General features: G+C 39.6%; 1 protein-coding gene across 4 annotated transcripts in view; it reads right to left on the bottom strand.

Annotated features, from left to right (window-relative positions):
• CADM2 (cell adhesion molecule 2) overlaps positions 1 to 19375 on the bottom strand; it is a 1024844-nt gene that overhangs the window by 252321 nt on the left and 753148 nt on the right. For 3 of the 4 annotated variants that reach the window (XM_073304112.2, XM_078847945.1, XM_073304121.2), the window contains one exon: positions 1373 to 1522. In XM_073304112.2, coding sequence (XP_073160213.1) covers positions 1373 to 1522 — 150 coding nt within the window. Of the gene's footprint in view, positions 1 to 1372; positions 1523 to 4468; positions 4585 to 19375 lie in introns of those variants that run through there. The other variant, XM_073304139.2, reaches the window with a different exon arrangement.

The following is a 19375-nucleotide window of genomic DNA, read 5'->3' as shown; positions in this document are numbered from 1 at the left end:
CAAAATCAGTGGGATTACTCACATGAGTAAGGGTTGCAGGATTGGGTTTTAGGAATATTAATACGTGGCATACTTCATTATGTATCTTTAATCCAATGTTCATAACATACCTGAGACTTAAAGGAAATTGCAAATCCCTTGATAACACGTTACGAAAATAGTTACACAAAGGAAAAAGGAACCATTTCAGTATCTTAATTAGATTCTGTTTTGCCTATTATATTAGTAGCAATGGAACTTATTCAGTTTGAAAATATTTTGATTGCAGGTTCTGTAGATATAATACAACTGCTTTCCAAATCTGCTTTTAAATCAAGCACACAGTTCCACACAAAACCTGCTCTTCAAGGTTGATCCCAAGATGCTAAGCACCTTTAACATCATACAGCAAAACACTTAATCAGTGCTTAACTTTAAGCTCCTGAGTGCTCCCATTTGCTGGAGATGGGCCAGGGTGCCCAGCATCTTGCAGACCTGAGTCCTCACTGAAGGATTAAATATAAACTCCATCAAGCTTCACTACTACTGGAGCCAAAATCAAGGTTGTTGCAGTTCTGAAGCCAAACAGAGATTTTATGAAACGTAGCTCTGTTAATGCTCACATGTTTTTATGTATGAAATCTAAAAGGCATGCCCTTGTTAACATTTTACCTCAAAAGATACATTTCTGGGCTTATTCAGGTCAGATGGATGCACAAATCTTGGGAGCAAACCCTATTAAACAAGCAATATTTGTCTTATGAAAAATAGAAATTGTTCCTATTTTTTTCATCTGGGTAGACCATCACAACCTATGAATCGTGTAATTAGTAAAGCTCAGACAGCAAATATAAGTGAACTAATTGATTAGTTGTTTGGCTGAATAACCATGTGATGGTAACTGCACACGAATTGTTTAAAAACTAAAACAAAATCCAGTAAACTTGAGCCAAATACTATCTATCCTTCCACCAACTACCACAGACAAGATATGGTGCTTACAAGCTACTACATCCCCCCCCCCCCCCAGCCCTCCTTAACCCGCCTTCAAAATATATCTGAACAAAGATTTCCAGTTCAATTTGCAAAAATCATGAAAAATGTTGTTCTTTTCCTCCCACCACTTAATGTAGGCAATGAAAATCATGTAAGAAATCAAGATATACAGTACAAAAATAACTTCAATCAAAGAGAGTTAGAAACAAACTGTATATTTAATCAAAAATTATAAGTTAAGTGCTCTTTAGAGTTTATGCCTAGCAAATAGATATTTAATATTTAACATAAATACAGTTCTATATTAAAACAGTTTGGGAATAAATGAATGATCTGTCTCATTTAAGATATTTGTTATCATAAAATATTTCAAAATTATTAAAGAAAATATATTCACCTTTCTTGTCATCGAAGTACAGAGTTTGTTGAGCTGGATTTGACCACTGGAGGGAGGTGTTATCATTTTGATCAACCCTGCAGGTCAAATTTGCTGTTCCCCCTTCAACAACTGTAACATTCTGTGTGAGTGGAAACTGCCCTTGGCTGCCTGAAGGGGATTAAAGAAAACAAACAAAAAAATCCTGATTACATGGAAGTTATAGAACAGAATTTATTACATTAACTTCTCACAGCCTGCAGTCTGAATTTGATGTAATAGTCTTACCAAAGGGGGGAGGGGAGAAAAAAAAAGATATACCAGAAATATGTTCTGTGTATCAGAGAGTTAGCCAGGTTAAATTTAAGAGCTGCAGATTATTTCATATTCATTATCTTCTAGGAAGTAGTCTATAATCCTTATCCCTCCCTATTCAGACACCCAAACCAAAAACCATGTCCACAGATGCTTCATTATATATGGTTCTTATTTTGAAGAACATGGTTAAATGTACCTAAAAATCTAGACTATTTATAAGATCTGCTAAAAGCAGGAAATATTAAAAACAAAAAAACAAACAAAAACTATGAAACTCTCAAAATCAACATGAATTTTTTTTTTAATTTTTTTTTTTAGCCAGAAAGATAGGGTCTCTCACACATATTTTGATAATTTTCTTGATGGTTTTGTTTGCCAGTTTTGGTATTTTGTCTAAGAACAAGTGTGGTGTGAGGAAGTGTCACCTGAATTTGTTTGGGGATAGACTTGATGTAATAGTCCTTTCACATCTCTAACTATTATGAGTTTATCCCAAAAATGTTATAGAGCACATTAAGAATTTGCTGAAAAAAAGAAAAATGTGAAGCTGTCCAAAATACCTCTTATACACATTTCCAGGTACATATTTAATATAAAGAGCAATTTTGTGAAATCAGCACACACTTTGTTATGCAACGGACTCAACACTGTCAAGAAGACACAAAGAGGAACTAACAAAAGCAGGAGTTAAAGTTTTTAATGTACATGTGGGGAAAGCTTACAAGTAAAATATACTGGAGAAGTATATTATATTATTAAAATATAATGGAGAAGTACAACACGTAGATTGGCACTGAAGAGTATGAAAAGCCTGAAGTGGAAAACATCCTTACAGTCCTAAATGTAACAAATAGACAAGTTCACGCTTATGGCATACTATTATATCAAACAATATTAACTTACAATATACCAGTAGTTATAACAAATGCCCACAGATCTGGCATAAAACTTTAAGATAAGTATTATATTTTAGTGACACTGATCATAGAACTCTGCCCAAATAAATGAGGGGTTGGGGTTTAGCCTATACAGAAGGAAAAATGATTAAAAACAAGTGCAATTATGCAACTATGTAACTATGTAAAGAAACTGAATAAATTATAAACACACACAATTGTTGACTTGGTTATAGTGACAAGACAGAATCCAGGGCAAGTTTTGATGGCTGTGCAGTAGCTTATGCAAAATGAGTTTGGTGGTGTTACTCCAGTTCCTGCAAGGCAGACACCCACAAAAAACTTTACCGCAGCTGGCAGCCTTGTTGGCAGTCTCGCAAGAAGTGCCAAAAACCTTGAAGACTAACTAGCCTCTCACAACTAAAAGTGGACTGTTCAGTTCTGGGTTGGAATAAACTGGAGATCACTGAGTAAGCTTTTTGCTGTTGCTTAGGCTGTTCTTTTCTATAGAAGCAGCATCCTTCACAAGCACTCAATTTACATTAAAATAATTTATTGCCTAAATTTTTGTATTTTGAACAAAATAAATTAGCAGCAGTTGCAAGAAAAGTCATCTCAATCAATAAAATCAAATGAACTCACAGTTTTAATTCCTCAATTAAATCAAAAATGTTTCCTTGGCATGAGACTATAGTAGCTGGAGGAAACATGGATAAAAGAGTTGTCATCAAAATACCAAATTTGAGCAAACATTATTGGAGCAAAAACTGTACATTCTGTGTCAGCCATCTCTTTTATACATTAAATTATATAGAGAGTAACCTGACCAAAAAAACCTGTATATTTAATGGAATGGAATATTTATTGTAAATGGAATATAGGGAATATTGAAAATATTACTAGTTTAACCACTGCAAACAAACAAAAATTTTCATGACATTCACTGTATTTGACATTTCTTGAAATACACACATTAAAAATACCCAGTGATTGAAAAATCACAATGAAGAAAAAATTAGAAGACTTGTCATATTTTTCCATCACTTCTCCCAATGTTTCCAGGAACCTCACAGCAATTCTTCTTGCTTGAATTCAAGTTTTAAAAATCCAGAAAGGCACACACAGCATGCTATTACTTCCACTAAATTACAATAGGCTTTCCAAACAAATAATCTTCTAATGCACAAATTCTGGCTCAGTAGTTGTACAGGCTAAAACACATTTTGCATACAGAATATGTAAGTTTGAACTACTTTAATACTATTAACACAAGCAGCTGGTTCCAGAGAGGACTGCAGTGAAATTCACCAGGCACACTGGAGAAAACAGGAAAAATAGTTTAAACAAGTGCTCTACAAGCAACTGTTCTGCAAAAACTGTTCAAGACCCTAACTACCATAAGAAGGTTTCATATACTGTGTTCATGGAGGTATCATTCCTGCAAGATGTTGAGCATGCTGGCCCTGAAACAGCAAAGCACTTAAATGTGATTAATTTTATGCATGTGAAGAGTTCCATTAAAGTCAACAGTACTTAAAATTAAGCATGGACTGGGGCCATGGTGCTAAGCGTCTTGCAGAATTAAGCTGCCAATTACCTAAACAAGTACTAAATCCTAAAGAAGTCTCCTTCTAGATAAAAGTTTTTGGAGCTGTTAACCCAGAGAAGCTAGCAGCAAATTACAATAGTAAGCCCTCTCTCTTCGGGGCAAAAAACAAACAAACACACACACACACACACACACACACACTGTAGTCCTGTGGAATTACCCCCGGCCTGAGACTTTGGAGACCAGATATATATTCCAAACTAACCCTTTGACTTACTACATGACTTCAGGCAAGTAATTTTACCTCTCTGTACCTTGTTACATGATCTACACAAAAGAAATGTTGATGCTTACTCATCTTACAAAATGCTTTGGGATCACCAGATGTTCTGTACTGTGTACATGCAGAACATTATTTTGATTTGACAGACGTATAAGTGTTTCCAATTTCTCTCCTCAGATTTCAGTACTTCCTGTTGGTAAGATGGAACACAGAAATGCACATGTTGAAAAACACTGAGAAGATGAGTACTTCAGTTTAGCTTCTGTGTATCACTTCTATTCTTACCTCCATGTTCAGAAAGATTTGCTAATCTATGTGGTTGTAATAATTTCTTTCTTCTAATCCAAACATAATTCCTCCACAGATACTTATCCTATCTCCTTTAGTGCTACTAAGGCTGTCCTTGTGCTGCACACCCTAGTCTTAAGCCCATCTGTTACACGTTTTTGGAGCTTGGTTATCATGACAATCTCAGTGATTTTACCTAGGTGTAGAGATGGGGCAATAGTTAGAGAAATTTCCTGTGTCATGGGTTGTGATGCTGTGGTTGGTGCATGTAGGGATGGGGGCTATTGCATTTTTCAGTGGAGTTCAAGGGTTTCTCTAAAGAAGCTGTTAATTTCCATTAGCAGTAATCACAGTCATTCTCCGTAGGCCTTTACCAGGCAGCAGAGGCATAGATCTTTTTCAGAGGTGATGTCTCAAGTGTTTCTAAGAGCTTCTAGAACTCATGGTATGTTGGTATGTCATGTGGACAAATTTCTTCAGGACTGGTGAAGTGGTTAATACCATACAGTCCAGTTCAGAGTTCTGCCTCGAGCTCTTCACAGAGGTCAGTGCAGGAGTTGAAGACTTGTGGTACGCAGTCTGGGCTGATCAGCTGGTTCACTATGCCGTGAATGTGAGTGGGTATCTGCTGGCCTTGATTTGGGGGTTGCAAAGGCACAGGAGAATAAGGTTCTCTTTGCTTTTGTCACTGCAGTGGTGCATTCCTGTAAGAAACCTTTGTGCTCTTGGTGATATATTCACATGATTTTACACTATCAGCATATTAGTCTGTCTACGCTTTTCATATGACAGTTTGTTGATGAATCATGGAAATCTCTGCAGTAGATGTGGGAAAGAGGGAATCTTGGGGTCAAGATGCTATCTGTGGGGGACCTCAGGTGAGTGTAGTGTGTTAGCAATTTGCTGGCTTTACATATTCGAGTGTGTCTATGCTTCCCCACATCCCTGTGAGGTATGTACATTTTATTACCATTTTTCTTATGTGGAAATTAAGATAAAAAGAGAAGTTTTATGACTCACTAAAGGTCACACAGGAAGCCTGTAGCAGAGCTGAACTTAGAACAGATTTCTTCTACTCAGTCCTGTGCTTGAACCACAAAACAATCTTTTTCATTTTACCACCCTTCCTACCTTGAATCGCCTCACATTATTTCAGTACTTCCAGTTTCAGCCAAAACCAGTGTGCACAGGTGTGAGAAAATGCAAGACTTGGTGAGGCAGATACAAAGTAAAGCCTTGATTCAAATCCATTAAAGTCTTCATACTGATTTCAGTAGGTTTTGGATAAGACCTTAAAAAGCATGAGTCCTCTTAAAGGCAAATGCAAAGCAGGGTCATTTTAATAGTGAGGAGAGGGAGACAACTTCCCATTTCAAATGATGTGGTGCTTATCTGACAATGAGCATGAGTGTAAATTAGTTTTGGCTTATTTTCTTAGAAAGACAGCTCAAAAGAAATTAAAAACAATGGGGGTATGATGAACAATCCAAAACATATTTAATAAGTTTTTCAGGATTACTTTATGTATATATAATCTCTCAACATGTAAATCTCTCCAGAGATATAGAGCTTTACTTTGAGAAAACATCACAAGACGTTGCAATTAGGTTAGCAGAAATTATATCCTGATCTGAAATGTAGATGACTATAAAATAGCCTAAACATGGGCAAAAGTCCAGGATTGGATTAATTTTTTAGTTTTTCAGTTTTCTAGCAGGAATTAATGCTTTTGTTGTGTAGGATTTATACCAAAACTACAAAAGAAAGGTAGAATCCTGGAAGCCATGCAGCATGCTAATCAGCATACTGATACATGAAGAGGAGAGATACAGAAATGAGTATTGGTTCTAGTATCTGATTTCACTTCTAAACAGAGATATTACAAATTTATGATACTGTACTGACAATAAGACTATAGACTACAACTCAATAACTGATACATAAAAGACCCAACACTTTTTGGCCCTGGAAGGCAACCCTCAGACAATCTAGGATGCACATTAAATTGCATCCATTCAGTTTGGTCAAAGAAATTGGAATTTGCTTTAACTCTACAAGCAGAAAAGTCCCTTGACTGGGTTGAGTGGCCATTCCTAATTGGCTGTTTTGAATTATATCAATTTAGTCTCACATTTGGAACACAAATACCTCATATTTAATATACAGCATGAACACCTTGGTATCCCAAACTAAAGAAAAAGGGAACAGGTCAAAAGTGTTTGCTCTCTCACTACTATTTTTTCCATTAATAGAGCCACTTGCAAAGAAAATTAGGAGTTAACAAGAATATTGCAGGATTCACTACTGAAACTAAAGAACCTAAAAGGGATACTGGAAATAAAAAATTGCTCAATTCTTGGGGTAACATTCTAGGATTTTTTTTTTCCTGGAAGGCCTAATTGCTAATGTAGTCCAACAGACTACAGTATACATTTATAGTAACTAATTTCAGAGTGAGGAATTTATTTATAAAATAGAAATGGAAAGTGTCTTTGTAACTTCCCCTTGAGCCTATATTTCTAGGGTGACCAGATATCCAAATTTTATAGGGACAGTGCCAATATTTGGGGCTTTTTCTTATATAGGCTCCTATTACCCTTCCACTCCCGTCCTGACTTTTCACATTTGCTGTCTGGTCACCCTAAATATTTCTAGCTGCATAATTTTGCAACAGAAAACAATAAGACCACCAACTCAAGACATAATTGAGTTGAAGCCAATTTAACTCTACATTCTCAGAGAAAAGAGCTTACAGTAGAACATTTTAAAAAGCGTACATAATTTTATTTAAAACTAGGCTATAAAGATAAATGAAAAAAAGTGAAAAAAGGACTGAAAATATACCCAAGGAAATATTTTTTTTTAATATAGTGACTGAGTCAGACCAGAAGGATATAAGAGAGTGGTGGAAGGCAGGTGCATTAGCCTCAGGATGAGCAGGTCCCTGTTCCCTGGATAGTCAAACAAAGACTTGTCCAGTCCAATCAAGACACCTGATGCCAATTAACCAGTTAAGGTCATTAAGCTAATGCCGGCACCTGACTGCAATTAACTGGCAAAGGGTCAGTTAAGGCTATTAAGCTATTGGAGACAGGTGGAACCAATTAAGATCTCCTTTCCAGTTCCCTCGAGAGAGCCCAGGTGAAAGGAGCTTGAAGAGGAAACATTGCTGTATCCTGAGGTTAGGGTAACCAGATAGCAAGTGTAAAAAAAAAAATCATGACTGGGGTGGGGTTAAGAGATCACTATATATGAAAAAGCCCCCCAAATCAGGACTGTCCCTATCTGGTCACCCTACAAAGAAAAAAAAATAAGCAGTCATATTCTGGTACAAGTGAAAGAGTTTAAGGGTGAAAGATGTCTTCCTTTGAGGGAACTGCCAGAAAGAAGGGAGATAGTACTGAACTGGAACTTCAATAATGCCCAGAAAGTTAATTTTGTGTTCATAAAAAATTACTATCTTTCTGTAATGCCATATTAAGGGTCAATAATCAATACCTAGAGGTGACTATTTTCCCTTCCAACATGAACAACACTTGAAAGGCAGCTAGCTGAGTGAACAGGAACCTATGACCACTGTCAAGGTTCCTTCCCCACTCTGAATGCTAGGGTGCAGATGTGGGGACCTGCATGAAAACCTCCTAAGCTTACTTTTAGCAGCTTAGGTTAAAACTTCCCCAAGGTACAAAACTATTTTACCCTTTGCCCTTGGACTTTCGCTGCCACCACCAAAAGTCTAACACCGGTTACTGGGAAAGAGTTCATTTGGAAAATTCTTTCCTGCCCAAATCCTCCCAAATCTTACCCCCCTTTTTCTGGGGAAGGTTTGATAAAAATCGTCACCAATTGTGACCACAGACCCAAACCCTTGGATCTTAAGAACAATGAAAAAGCATTCAGTTTCTTAAAGAAGAATTTTAATAGAAGTAAAAAGAATCACCTCTGTAAAATCAGGATGGTAAATACCTTACAGAGTAATTACATTCAAAACATAGAGAATCCCTCTAGACAAAACCTTAAGCTACAAAAAGACACAAAAACAGGAATATCCATTCCATTCACCACAGCTTATTTTCTCAGCCATTTTAAAGAAATCATAATCTAATGCATACCTAGCTAGATTACTTACTAAAAGTTCTAAGACTCCATTCCTGTTCTATCCCCAGCAAAAAAACATCACCCAGAATGACCCAGACCTTTGTTTCTCCCCCCCTCCAGCTTTGAAAGTATCTTGTCTCCTCATTGGTCATTGTGGTCAGGTGCCAGCGAGGTTATCCTAGCTTCTTAACCCTTTACAGGTGAAAGGGTTTTTCCTCTGGCCAGGAGGGATTTTAAAGGTGTTTACCCTTCCCTTTAGATTTATGATAACCACATTCCCACATTGAAAGACAGATTCACAAGAAGACTCAATCACTTAACTATGTCCTAAATTGAGATGTCAACCTGTAGAAAGTATTTCTTTTTTTTTTTTTTTTAGAAAGACAGACAGACAGTTGGTCCAATACCTCAGGAGACAGAGTAAAGATGCAGGGTTGAGTCTAGTATAATGAGATTTACCCCCACCCCAACCCCAACCCACCTTTATGGAAGAAAAGGCAGTTGGGTCAAATTGCTACTCTGTGGAATGCATATCAGTTTCAGTAAATGTTTTATTCAGACCAAGGTTCAAAAGATAAACTAGAGGCATGCAAATTGTGTTCTGGAAGGTTTGACAGATACCAGTATATGTATCACTGCCTGCAAATGAATTATTTTTGCAGACTTTCTGAATCAGATCACCAAGTTTGCTCTTTAAGCCTAACAAAACTGACTTTTTACAAATTGATGTTATTCATTGAACTAAGCAGCTTTAGTTATGTATACCAGTGCAGAAGCTCATCTATTCTTTAAAATCTTCCTTTATACATACTGCAGGAATTTATTGTTCTTAGTATTAGACAATAAACAGGGGAAGAAAAGAAAATGTGCGCTAACCACACATTACATCATCCCATCCCAGACTATAAAGCGTATGCAAGTGGTTTTGTGGATATTAAAAATATTCAAGTAAACTCATATGGTCTATATTTCAAAATGCTTGAAGAGAGAATCTTGTGATAGTTCAATGAAAGCCAAATTTCCCCTTCCTCCCAATTCAGACTCTCCTTATCTAAGCCAGATGCATTTTAAAGAATCCTAATTGAGGTTGCAGGAACAAACCATCCCGATGCGTAGAAAGAATAATAAATATGGCAGGCAACCAGCTTGGCTTAACAAAGCTCATCTTAAACACAAAAAAGAAGCTTACAAGAAGTGGAAGGTTGGACAAATGACCAGGGAGAAGTATAAAAATATTGCTCAGGCATGCAGGAGTGAAATCAGGAAGGCCAAATCACAATTGGAGTTGCAATTAGCACGGGATGTTAAGAGTAACAAGAAGGGTTTCTACAGGTATGTTAGCAACAAGAAGGTGGTCAGGGAAAGTGTGGGCCCCTTACTGAATGGGGGAGGCAATCTAGTGACAGAGGATGTGGAAAAAGCTAGTGTACTCAATGCTTTTTTTGTCTCTGTCTTCATGAACAAGATCAGCTCCCAGACTGCTGCAATGGGCAGCACAGTATGGGGAGGAGGTGACCAGCCGTCTGTGGAGAAAGAAGTGGTTTAGGACTTTTTAGAAAAGCTGGACGAGCACAAGTCCATGGGGCCAGATGCACTGCATCCGAGGGTGCTCAAGGAATTGGCGGATGAGATTGCAGAGACATTGGCCATTATCTTTGAAAACTCATGGCGATCAGGGAAGGTCCTGGATGACTGGAAAAAGGCTAATATAGTGCCCATCTTTAAAAAAAGGGAAGGAGGAGGACCCTGGGAACTACAGGCCAGTCAGCCTCACCTCAGTCTCTGGAAAAATCATGGAGCAGATCCTCAAGGAATCAATTCTGAAGCACTTCACTTTCCTCTCCTCCATCAGGAACAGTTAGCATGGATTCACCAAGGGCAAGTCATGCCTGACTAACCTAATTGCCTTCTATGAGGCGATAACTGGCTCTGTGGATGAGGGGAAAGCAGTGGACATGTTATTCCTTGACTTTAGCAAAGCTTTTGATATGGTCTCCCACAGTATTCTTGCCAGCAAGCTAAAGAAGTATGGGCTGGATGAATGGACTATAAGGTGGATAGAAAGCTGGCTATATCATCGGGCTCAACGGGTAGTGATCAATGGCTCCTTGTCTAGTTGGGAGCCAGTATCAAGCGGAGTGCCCCAAGGTTTGGTCCTCGGGCCAGTTTTGTTCAATAGCTTCATTAATGATTTGGAGGATGGCATGGATTGCACCCTTAGCAAGTTTGCAGAGGACACTAAACTGGGAGGAGTGGTAGATATGCTGGAGGATAGGAATAGGATACAGAGGGACAAATTAGAGGATTGGGCCAAAAGAAATGTGATGAAGTTCAACAAGGACAAGTGCAGAGTCCAGCACTTAGGACAGAAGAATCCCATGCACTGCTAAAGACTTGGGACCAAGTGGCTAGGCAGCAGTTCTGCAGAAAAGGAACTAGGGGTTACAGTGGACGAGAGGCTGGATATGATTCAACAGTGTGCCCTTGTTGCCAAGAAGGCAAACAGCATTTTTTGCTGTATAAGTAGGAACATTGCCAGCAGATCAAGGGACATGATCATTCCCCTCTATTCAGCATTAGTGAGGCCTCATCTGGAGTACTGTGTCCAGTTCTGGGCCCCACACTACAAGAAGGATGTGGAAAAATTGGAAAGAGTCCAGCGGAGGGCAACAAAAATAATTAGGGGGGCTGGAGCACATGACTTATGAGAAGAGGCTGAGGGAACTGGGATTATTTAGTCTGCAGAAGAGAAGAATGAGGGGGGATTTAATAATTGCTTTCAACTACCTGAAAGAGGTTTCCAAAGAAAATGGATCTAGGCTGCTCTCAGTGGTAGCAGATGACAGAACAAGGAGTAATGGTCTCAAGTTGCAGTGGTGGAGGTTTAGGTTGGATATTAGGAAAAACTTTTTCACTTGGAGGGTGGTAAAGCACTGGAATGCGTTTCCTAGGGAGGTGGTGGAATCTCCTTCCTTAGAGGTTTTTAAGGCTCAGCTTGACAAAGCCCTGGCTGGGATGATTTAGTTGGGGATTGGTCCTGCTTTGAGCAGGGGGTTGGACTAGATGACCCGCTGAGGTCCCTTCCAGCCCTGATATTCTATGATTAAGAGAAAAGTACATTTAAATACGGATCTTGATTCTGCTCTCTGTGTTCTAGAGACATGAAAGAATCTTTCTATAAGAGACATTAAAATCACTACTGTTCTTTCCTTGCTAATTGGACATCACCATTCCTTCTATCTTCTGAATGTACTGAGTGACATCAAATCATATGTAAACTTCTTTAGGCTCAAACATTTTCTCACAAGCTTCTGACTGATCTCTTCAATACTAATTCTATAGGAGAATCTGAAAGAATCCCCCTATTAACACCTCACCGTGTATCTTAGTTCCATTCTCCTATCTGATCACCATCTATGTCTCATCTTAACTAATTTTTCATTCTTTTTGTAGCCAGTGCAAGGAAGGAGAGAGTAGAAAGAGGAAAACTTAAGTTGTAATCATAAATGTTGGAAGCTGTATCAAAATGTCATTCTCTCATATGATTATCAAACATGTTTCTCAGTGAAATATTCTGTAACTTAAGGGAAGACAGACATAATTTAGCTAAACATTATAATTTTGTAGTGAGATCTGTATCCTTAAGTTATATAATTAGATTCTGCATATTTGATTCAATAATTTTTTTTTTAAAAAAGCCTTCAAATAAACTCTGGTAATAACACATATTCTTCATTGAAAACATATTGTCAAAGGAGAAAAAACAAAACAAAAGAAATCACAATCCTAGTAGATGAGGAGCCCAATACCTGCCGATGGTTTTCACCTAAACAAGCAATACCTCAATGACTTGGCATTGATCAACATGTAGCTATATCTGAGTCAACTCAGAACATTCCCTGAAGAAACCCTTTCTGTTTTTCAAAGAGCAAAAGCCACAGTGGTTAATAAGATGTGTTTTCCACTTTTGATCATTTGTTCATTCACGAAGATTTCATTTCTGGTGATTTCACCCATCATGTCAATGTTTATTTTCTTTGATGTTCAAAGTCTTTTGTAGTGCCAAACTAGATCAACTGAAACATTGCTCTGTTTAAGCAAATAGAAGTTGCTGAATGAAACAACTATTAATTTAAGTCAGAACTTGATATTTTCTGTAAATGTTATACAAGTAAAGCAGACTAAGGGATTTCATTCTGGTAATCCTGTGGTGATACAGTTTCAACTGACTCTTATGGCCAAATGCTACTAAATCCATGGGGCCAGATCCTCAACCGTTGTAAGTTTTCATAGCTCCGTTAAAATAAAGTTACAGAACTAAGACAATTTGCACCAGTTCAGGATGGCGTCCCTTTTTCTCATCACTTGGACAATTGCTCTCAAATGCAGAGCAAATGCTGTCCCAACGAACAATAAAATAAATTATGATGCATTTCTAAAAGAGACTGAGAAGGCCTCTTTGTGGCTCTACAAGTCTGAGTAAACCAACTGTGCAGATTTTATAATTTTCAGAAAAATGAATATTTCGGGGACCTAGCTGGCTTGCTTCCATTAGCATTAACAGCCATCTCCGTCCCTACTCCTGTAACTGACAGTTAAGGTTATATCCTGCCATTCTTTCATGCACAGAACACTGTTCCCTAACAGTCAATGTGAGCTTTCTCTGTTGATCAATTACGGTTAGGCCCTAATTAGTGTCATTTACATGTAGTTTTAGATAAGGATACGATTTAGTCTTGGAGGTCAGTGATGTTACGGGTTCTGTGACTTTACCAGCCCTCCCCGACTTTAGCTTCAGCTGTCAGTAGTGGAGCAGGCGTTATGCGTCCCTGACCCACTTTCCCTCCCGTGGCTTCAGTCGGGTCTGGAGTCCGAGCTGTGCCCCCGCAACTGTGGCAGAGGGGCTGGGGCAGTCAGTCCCTTTCCCACCCCAATTAAGATCCAGGTATCATTCTTCTCCCTTGCCATTGTTTTTAGTAGAAGGCATGGGCAGGTCAGAGCTCCTGTGAAATTTTCCGTCCGTGACTTTTACTAAAAGTAACCATGACACAATCTGCAGCGTTGTTATAGATAATTAAATATTTGAATGTGGTCAATTTTGATACAAAATACTTACATTATGTTATTGCCTTTTCTTGTTTATCTCTATGGCCTATGAAATATCTACTGATATGGCAGAGCTGTTGAGCGGCAAATCTCCCTGCTGATTGAGGTCAGCAAGCTGCTCATGAATCCAGCAGATGTTTCTGTTGTCTAGGCCAATGGAAACCGTATGGACCCCTTCTTCTTCTTCATTTCCTCCCAGGAGCAAATGTTAACACAGCAGATATCTGGATGTATGCCATACAGCAACAAAGACAAGAGAAAGCTGCTGTGGTATGTATAAGTATGGTGCTGTATACAGATCATATTTGCTTTGTTCATCTCAGATTATTATTTACAATTACCATACTTACATATCTTCAAAACAAGAATATAATACAGTATGGGGCACCCTCTTCTGTGCTATTAAGCTTCAGTAGACCACAGATGTAAACTAGAACAATATTTTCTTGCATTATGTAAACTTCTATTTCAAGACAAGAGACAACTTTAAAAGCGTGTACAGCAATCTGCAGGCCATTTTGAATAGAGTGCCTATAACATGCTGGAGATGTTTAAAATAGGGGATTTAGGCACACGGTGGAATTCACAAGGGGGACTTAGGTACCTATCAGCCACTTTAGTGATGTCCCTTATGTTCCTAAATTTCTGCTAGTAGGTATATTCATAGCTACCTCAGTCCTGACACCACCAAACAGCTTAGTGCCTAGCTCAAACCTAAACCGCAGCAGGATCCACAAACTAGATGTTCTCCTTCTGGGCCTGATCAAGTAGATGTGCTCAGAGGCCATCTTGCCACAAAGCACAGCCAAAGGTTGTGATGCCCCTCATTACATGATGTTTAGAGAGCTCACCCAGAATATGGGAGCACTGGGTTCAAATCTGCACTCTGCCTGATGTGGACCAGGTCTCCCATCTCCCACTTAAATAGTCACTGGAGCCGGGACTTGAACTTGGCTCTGCCACATTCCAGGTGAGTGACCTGAGCACTGGACAATAGAACCACTCTTTCACTCTGACCCCATGAATACTTAAGTATTTTATACAAAGTGGAATCATCGACACCGACTGAGACAGACACGCCCTGTATGGCCCAGTGGTTAGGACACTCATCTGGGGATTTGAACCTAGGCCTCCCACATCCAAGGTCTAATGACTGTACTGTTGGATATAAGGGGAAAAGCATCTCCTCCGTCTCAGTTTTTTTTTGAAAAACCTGACTCCAGGCACCTAACTCCAGGAGAGAGTTCACAGCTCCTGTGTGAATCCTGAGTGGAAGGAGGCACCTCCCTCCAGTCCAGAGTTGGACACCTAACGCCCTTTGAAGAGCAGACCTTAGGCCACATGCCTCTGCTCAGCATTTACTACTGACAAACTTAGGCACCTAAAAATGGGGTTCACAAAAGTCAGTATGCTGAGTAAGGAGCAGCCTAACTCTCCCCATTGTTCGCATAGGGAAACTGGGGGTCTAACCTGAAGTTAGGAATTCCGTTTGGCAGCAGGGCATCTAGAAGTAAGGCATTCAATGCTCAGCCCAAGCCCCCTTTGTGAATCCCACCCACAACTCCCATTTATTTTAAATATTTACTTTCATAGAGGAGGAGTTGTGTGCCTAAACTCCTTAGATGCCTTTGCAAGTTTCAGTCTAGAGCTACACATTTTTCATTGTTTATTCATTCATTACAACTGCATGTTCTATCGTAAAATGGTAGTTCCACCAGTGTCCTGTACAACAGAAATGTCAATGCATGTTTCTATGTCCTGCATAATCTCCGGCTCTTCCTTAGAGTCATGTAATTTTGGTATGTCTTCTTGTACCAAGCATTCCTTACATTTGCTGAACACAGTTTTACCTCACAGCTGCAAGTGTACACTCAACCATTTCTAAAAGTGTGTCTTGTGTTTATTAAAATTCCAATAAAAAAACCCAAATAGGCTATAATAGCCATGATATTGCATTAGTGTGAAAAAGTTTCTGAAGTTTGAAATATATAAAACACAGCACATCTATGGAAAAATATATATATAAATAATCTACTGAAATAAAAGAAACCAGTGAGTATACGGATATATGCATTAAAGTAATTTTCTAGCTCAGTGAATCCATGTCAGAAATGGTTGCCTATGCTAAAATAACACTTCTTTCTTTGCTCTAAAAATAATTTAGTTGAAGACTTTTACTTTATAAATTACTGAATTATTTTAAAGGTGATTTGGTACCTAATAAAACGCTGAGCTGAATGGGTTTCTTCGTAAGGCAACTGCAGCATCTGAACACAGCTACCATGAAAGCGTGCGCTAAATTTGTTCTGAATGTTAGTGAGAAATAGTTTGCTTTGCATATGTTTAATACTAGACAAAATAAAGGCTCAATTTACAGGGTAGCTGGAAAATTCCATTTTGGATCACATCAGTGTCTCTTTAGTCTTTGTGATTTTGTATATAAAAAGGGATTTTTCAGGACTAAACTGCAACAGTATTTTATCATGAGTAACAAGGAGGAGTGCAGTTGTAGAGGTATCTGTAAAGACTGGGATGGAAAGTAGCTGCCAAGTGTCCAGATTATGGTGTGTCAGAATGAATGAGTGCAACACACATCCTCACACACCAAACTTCACATTTTCAAAAAGTTATGTTGCCCTATAATATTCTGTTCCACTTCCGTAACTAGGAAAAACTGCTCAGTTATCGAGAACAATTAGTCCCACTTGTGGTTCAAGGATGGAAGACAGGTACAAGTCCTGTGATGCACACCTGTGATTAAGAAAATTAACAAAAGTACTCAAGGATGAAAACATTTCTTTTTTTTTTAAGAAGTGTGTAGTGTAGTTAAAGAATGCAGAGGGAAATAGGGCTCCTAGCAGAATTTATTAATGGAGAGTTGTTAATTTAAAAGGTGAGTAGGGTTGCCAACTTTCTAATGGCACAGAACCAAACACCCTAGCCCTGCCCCTTCCTGAGGCCCCACCCCATTCTCTGAGGCCCCACCTCTTCCCAGTACATTCCCCCTCCGTTGGTGGCTCGCTGTCCCCCACCCTCACTCACTTTCACCGGGCTGAGGCAGAGGCTTGGAGTGCGGGAGGGGGTGAGGACTCTGGCTGGGAATGCAGGCTCTGGGGTGGGGCCAGGGATGAGGGCTTTGCAGAAGGAGGCTCCAGGCTGAGACCGAGGGATTCATAATGTGAGAGGGGGCTGCGGGTTGAAGCAGGGAGTTGGGGATCAGGGTGGGACAGGGGTGTGGGGTGCAGGGATGTGTGAAGGCTGTGGGCAAGGGGTTTGGAGTGCAGAACTGGGGCTCTGGGTTTGGGGGGCGGTCTTGGGGTTGGGGCTCGGAGTTACTTCACGCAGCTCCCGATCAGCAGCACAGAGGGTCTAAAGCAGACTGCCTGTCTGTCCTGACACTGTTGCATTGCTTGAGCCCCAGAAGCGGCCAGCAGGTCCAACGCTAGTAGGCATGGGGGGCAGGAAGCTCTGCGCACTGCTCTCGCTCTCTGCACACACACCCACCCCGCTTCCATTGTCTGGTTCCCGGCCAATGGGAGTGTGGAGCTGATGCTTGAGGTGGGGATACGGCAAGGAATCCCATGTCCCGCCCCTGCCTAGGAACCAGACCTGCCGGCTGTTCTGGCATGCACTGCGCCCCAGAACCAGTAGGGACCAGCCTGCCTTAGCACCACCAACCAGACCTTTAATGGCCCAGTTAACAGTGCTGACTGGAGCCAGCGGGCGGTGCTGACCAGAGTCGCCAGGGTCCCTTTCTGATTGGAGGTTATGATCGAAAACCGGCCACCTGGTCACCCTTACGTGAGTGAGATTATATCTTTTATTGGACCAACTTCTGTTGGTGAGATGGACAAGCTTTTGAGCAATGTAAACTCAAAAGCTTGTCTCTCTCACCAACAGAAGTTGGCCCAATAAAAGATATTAACTCATCCACTTTAAGTCTCTCATGGCCTGGGACTAACATGGCTACACCACCAATGCATGTAGTTTAGAAGGTGGTTAGTTATGTGAGTGAACAGTTTGAGCTGTAACAGGCACATCTGCATGTAACATTTGTATAGTTTTCTTTGCAAAAGGTTCCGCTAAATCTATCTTAGCTACATTAGTTCTTAAGGTTTCTGATTTTAGGCCAAATCTGACAAAACCCCAGAAAGGAAACATTTGAGCAACATATTCACCCAGAATACTGAAGGTTAGCAGTGTTGGGGATTTGCACAACCCTTAAAATCTCCCATACTCACTAGAAGTACATCCCAGGGTCACAAAGATAGGAGGATATTTGATATAATAAAATAATATTTTTTCAGCTCCAATAAAAATAATTTTAATTCCTAAAAAAAAAAAAAAAAAAAAAAAAAGCTATAAATAGCCCAAAGAGAGACTCATTTAAAAAAAAATGAAACACTAGAAACCACAGTTACGTGATAAGGGCAGTACTCACTAGCAACACTACTGCAAACACAGACAGTCAGCTCTTCACAGTAAAGTGGAATGCTTCAAATATTATCCATGCCTGGGACAGGTCAAAAATTAAGAGACACATACTGATTTGATGTCTGTCTTTGATTCAAGGTAAATTAACTTTACTGAATTCAGCTTTCATTATTGTTATGAAGTACATCCACCCATCATTCATATTTGGGGTCAGATCTCCAAAATTGTTTTAACCTGCTTACTGAGTTTAAACCATGTCATATGCCATAGCTGAGCAAAATTGTTTTTGTTACCATCAAGCAGTAGGGAATACAGAGGGGGGTTTTGTTTTGTTTTGAAATCCTCTCTCCCCTTTTTGTATGTATGCTTGCTTGCTTGATGTTAACCTGTTCTGCAACCATTTCTTTAGTATTGCTGCCCTTTGCTGAAAGCTACCAGATGTCCTGGGCGTTGCAGTCTACTTCCCAGTGGAGAAGAAATCAGTGACATGGAGTCTGGGTATATTCTAAGGACATAAGAATGGCCATACTGGGTCAGACCAAAGGTCCATCCAGCCCAGTATCCTGTCTGCCGACAGTGGCCAATGCCACGTGTCCCAGAGGGAGTGAACCTAACAGGTAATCGAGTGATCTCTCTCCTGCCATCCATCTCCACCCTCTGACAAACAGAGGCTAGGGACACTATTCCTTACCCATCCTGGCTAATAGCCATTAAAGGACTTAACCTCCATGAATTTATCCAGTTCTCTTTTAAACCCTGTTATAGTCCTAGCCTTCACAACCTCCTCTGGCTGACTGTGCATTGTGTGAAGAACTTCCTTTTATTTGTTTTAAACCTGCTGCCCATTAATTTCAAATGGTGGCCCCTAGTTCTTATATTATGGGAACAAGTAAATAACTTTTCCTTATTCACTTTCTTCACACCACTCATGATTTTATATACCTCTATCATATCCCCCCTTAACCTCATCTTTTCCAAGCGGAAAAGTCCTAGCCTCTTTAATCTCTCCTCCTATGGGACCCCAAATCCCTAATCATTTTAGTTGCCCTTCT

Source organism: Lepidochelys kempii, chromosome 1, assembly GCF_965140285.1.
Source record: "Lepidochelys kempii isolate rLepKem1 chromosome 1, rLepKem1.hap1, whole genome shotgun sequence".
Classification (NCBI taxonomy): Eukaryota; Metazoa; Chordata; order Testudines; family Cheloniidae; genus Lepidochelys; species Lepidochelys kempii.
Note: the sequence above shows the minus strand (reverse complement) of the source record. Positions and strands in the feature narration are given on the sequence as shown.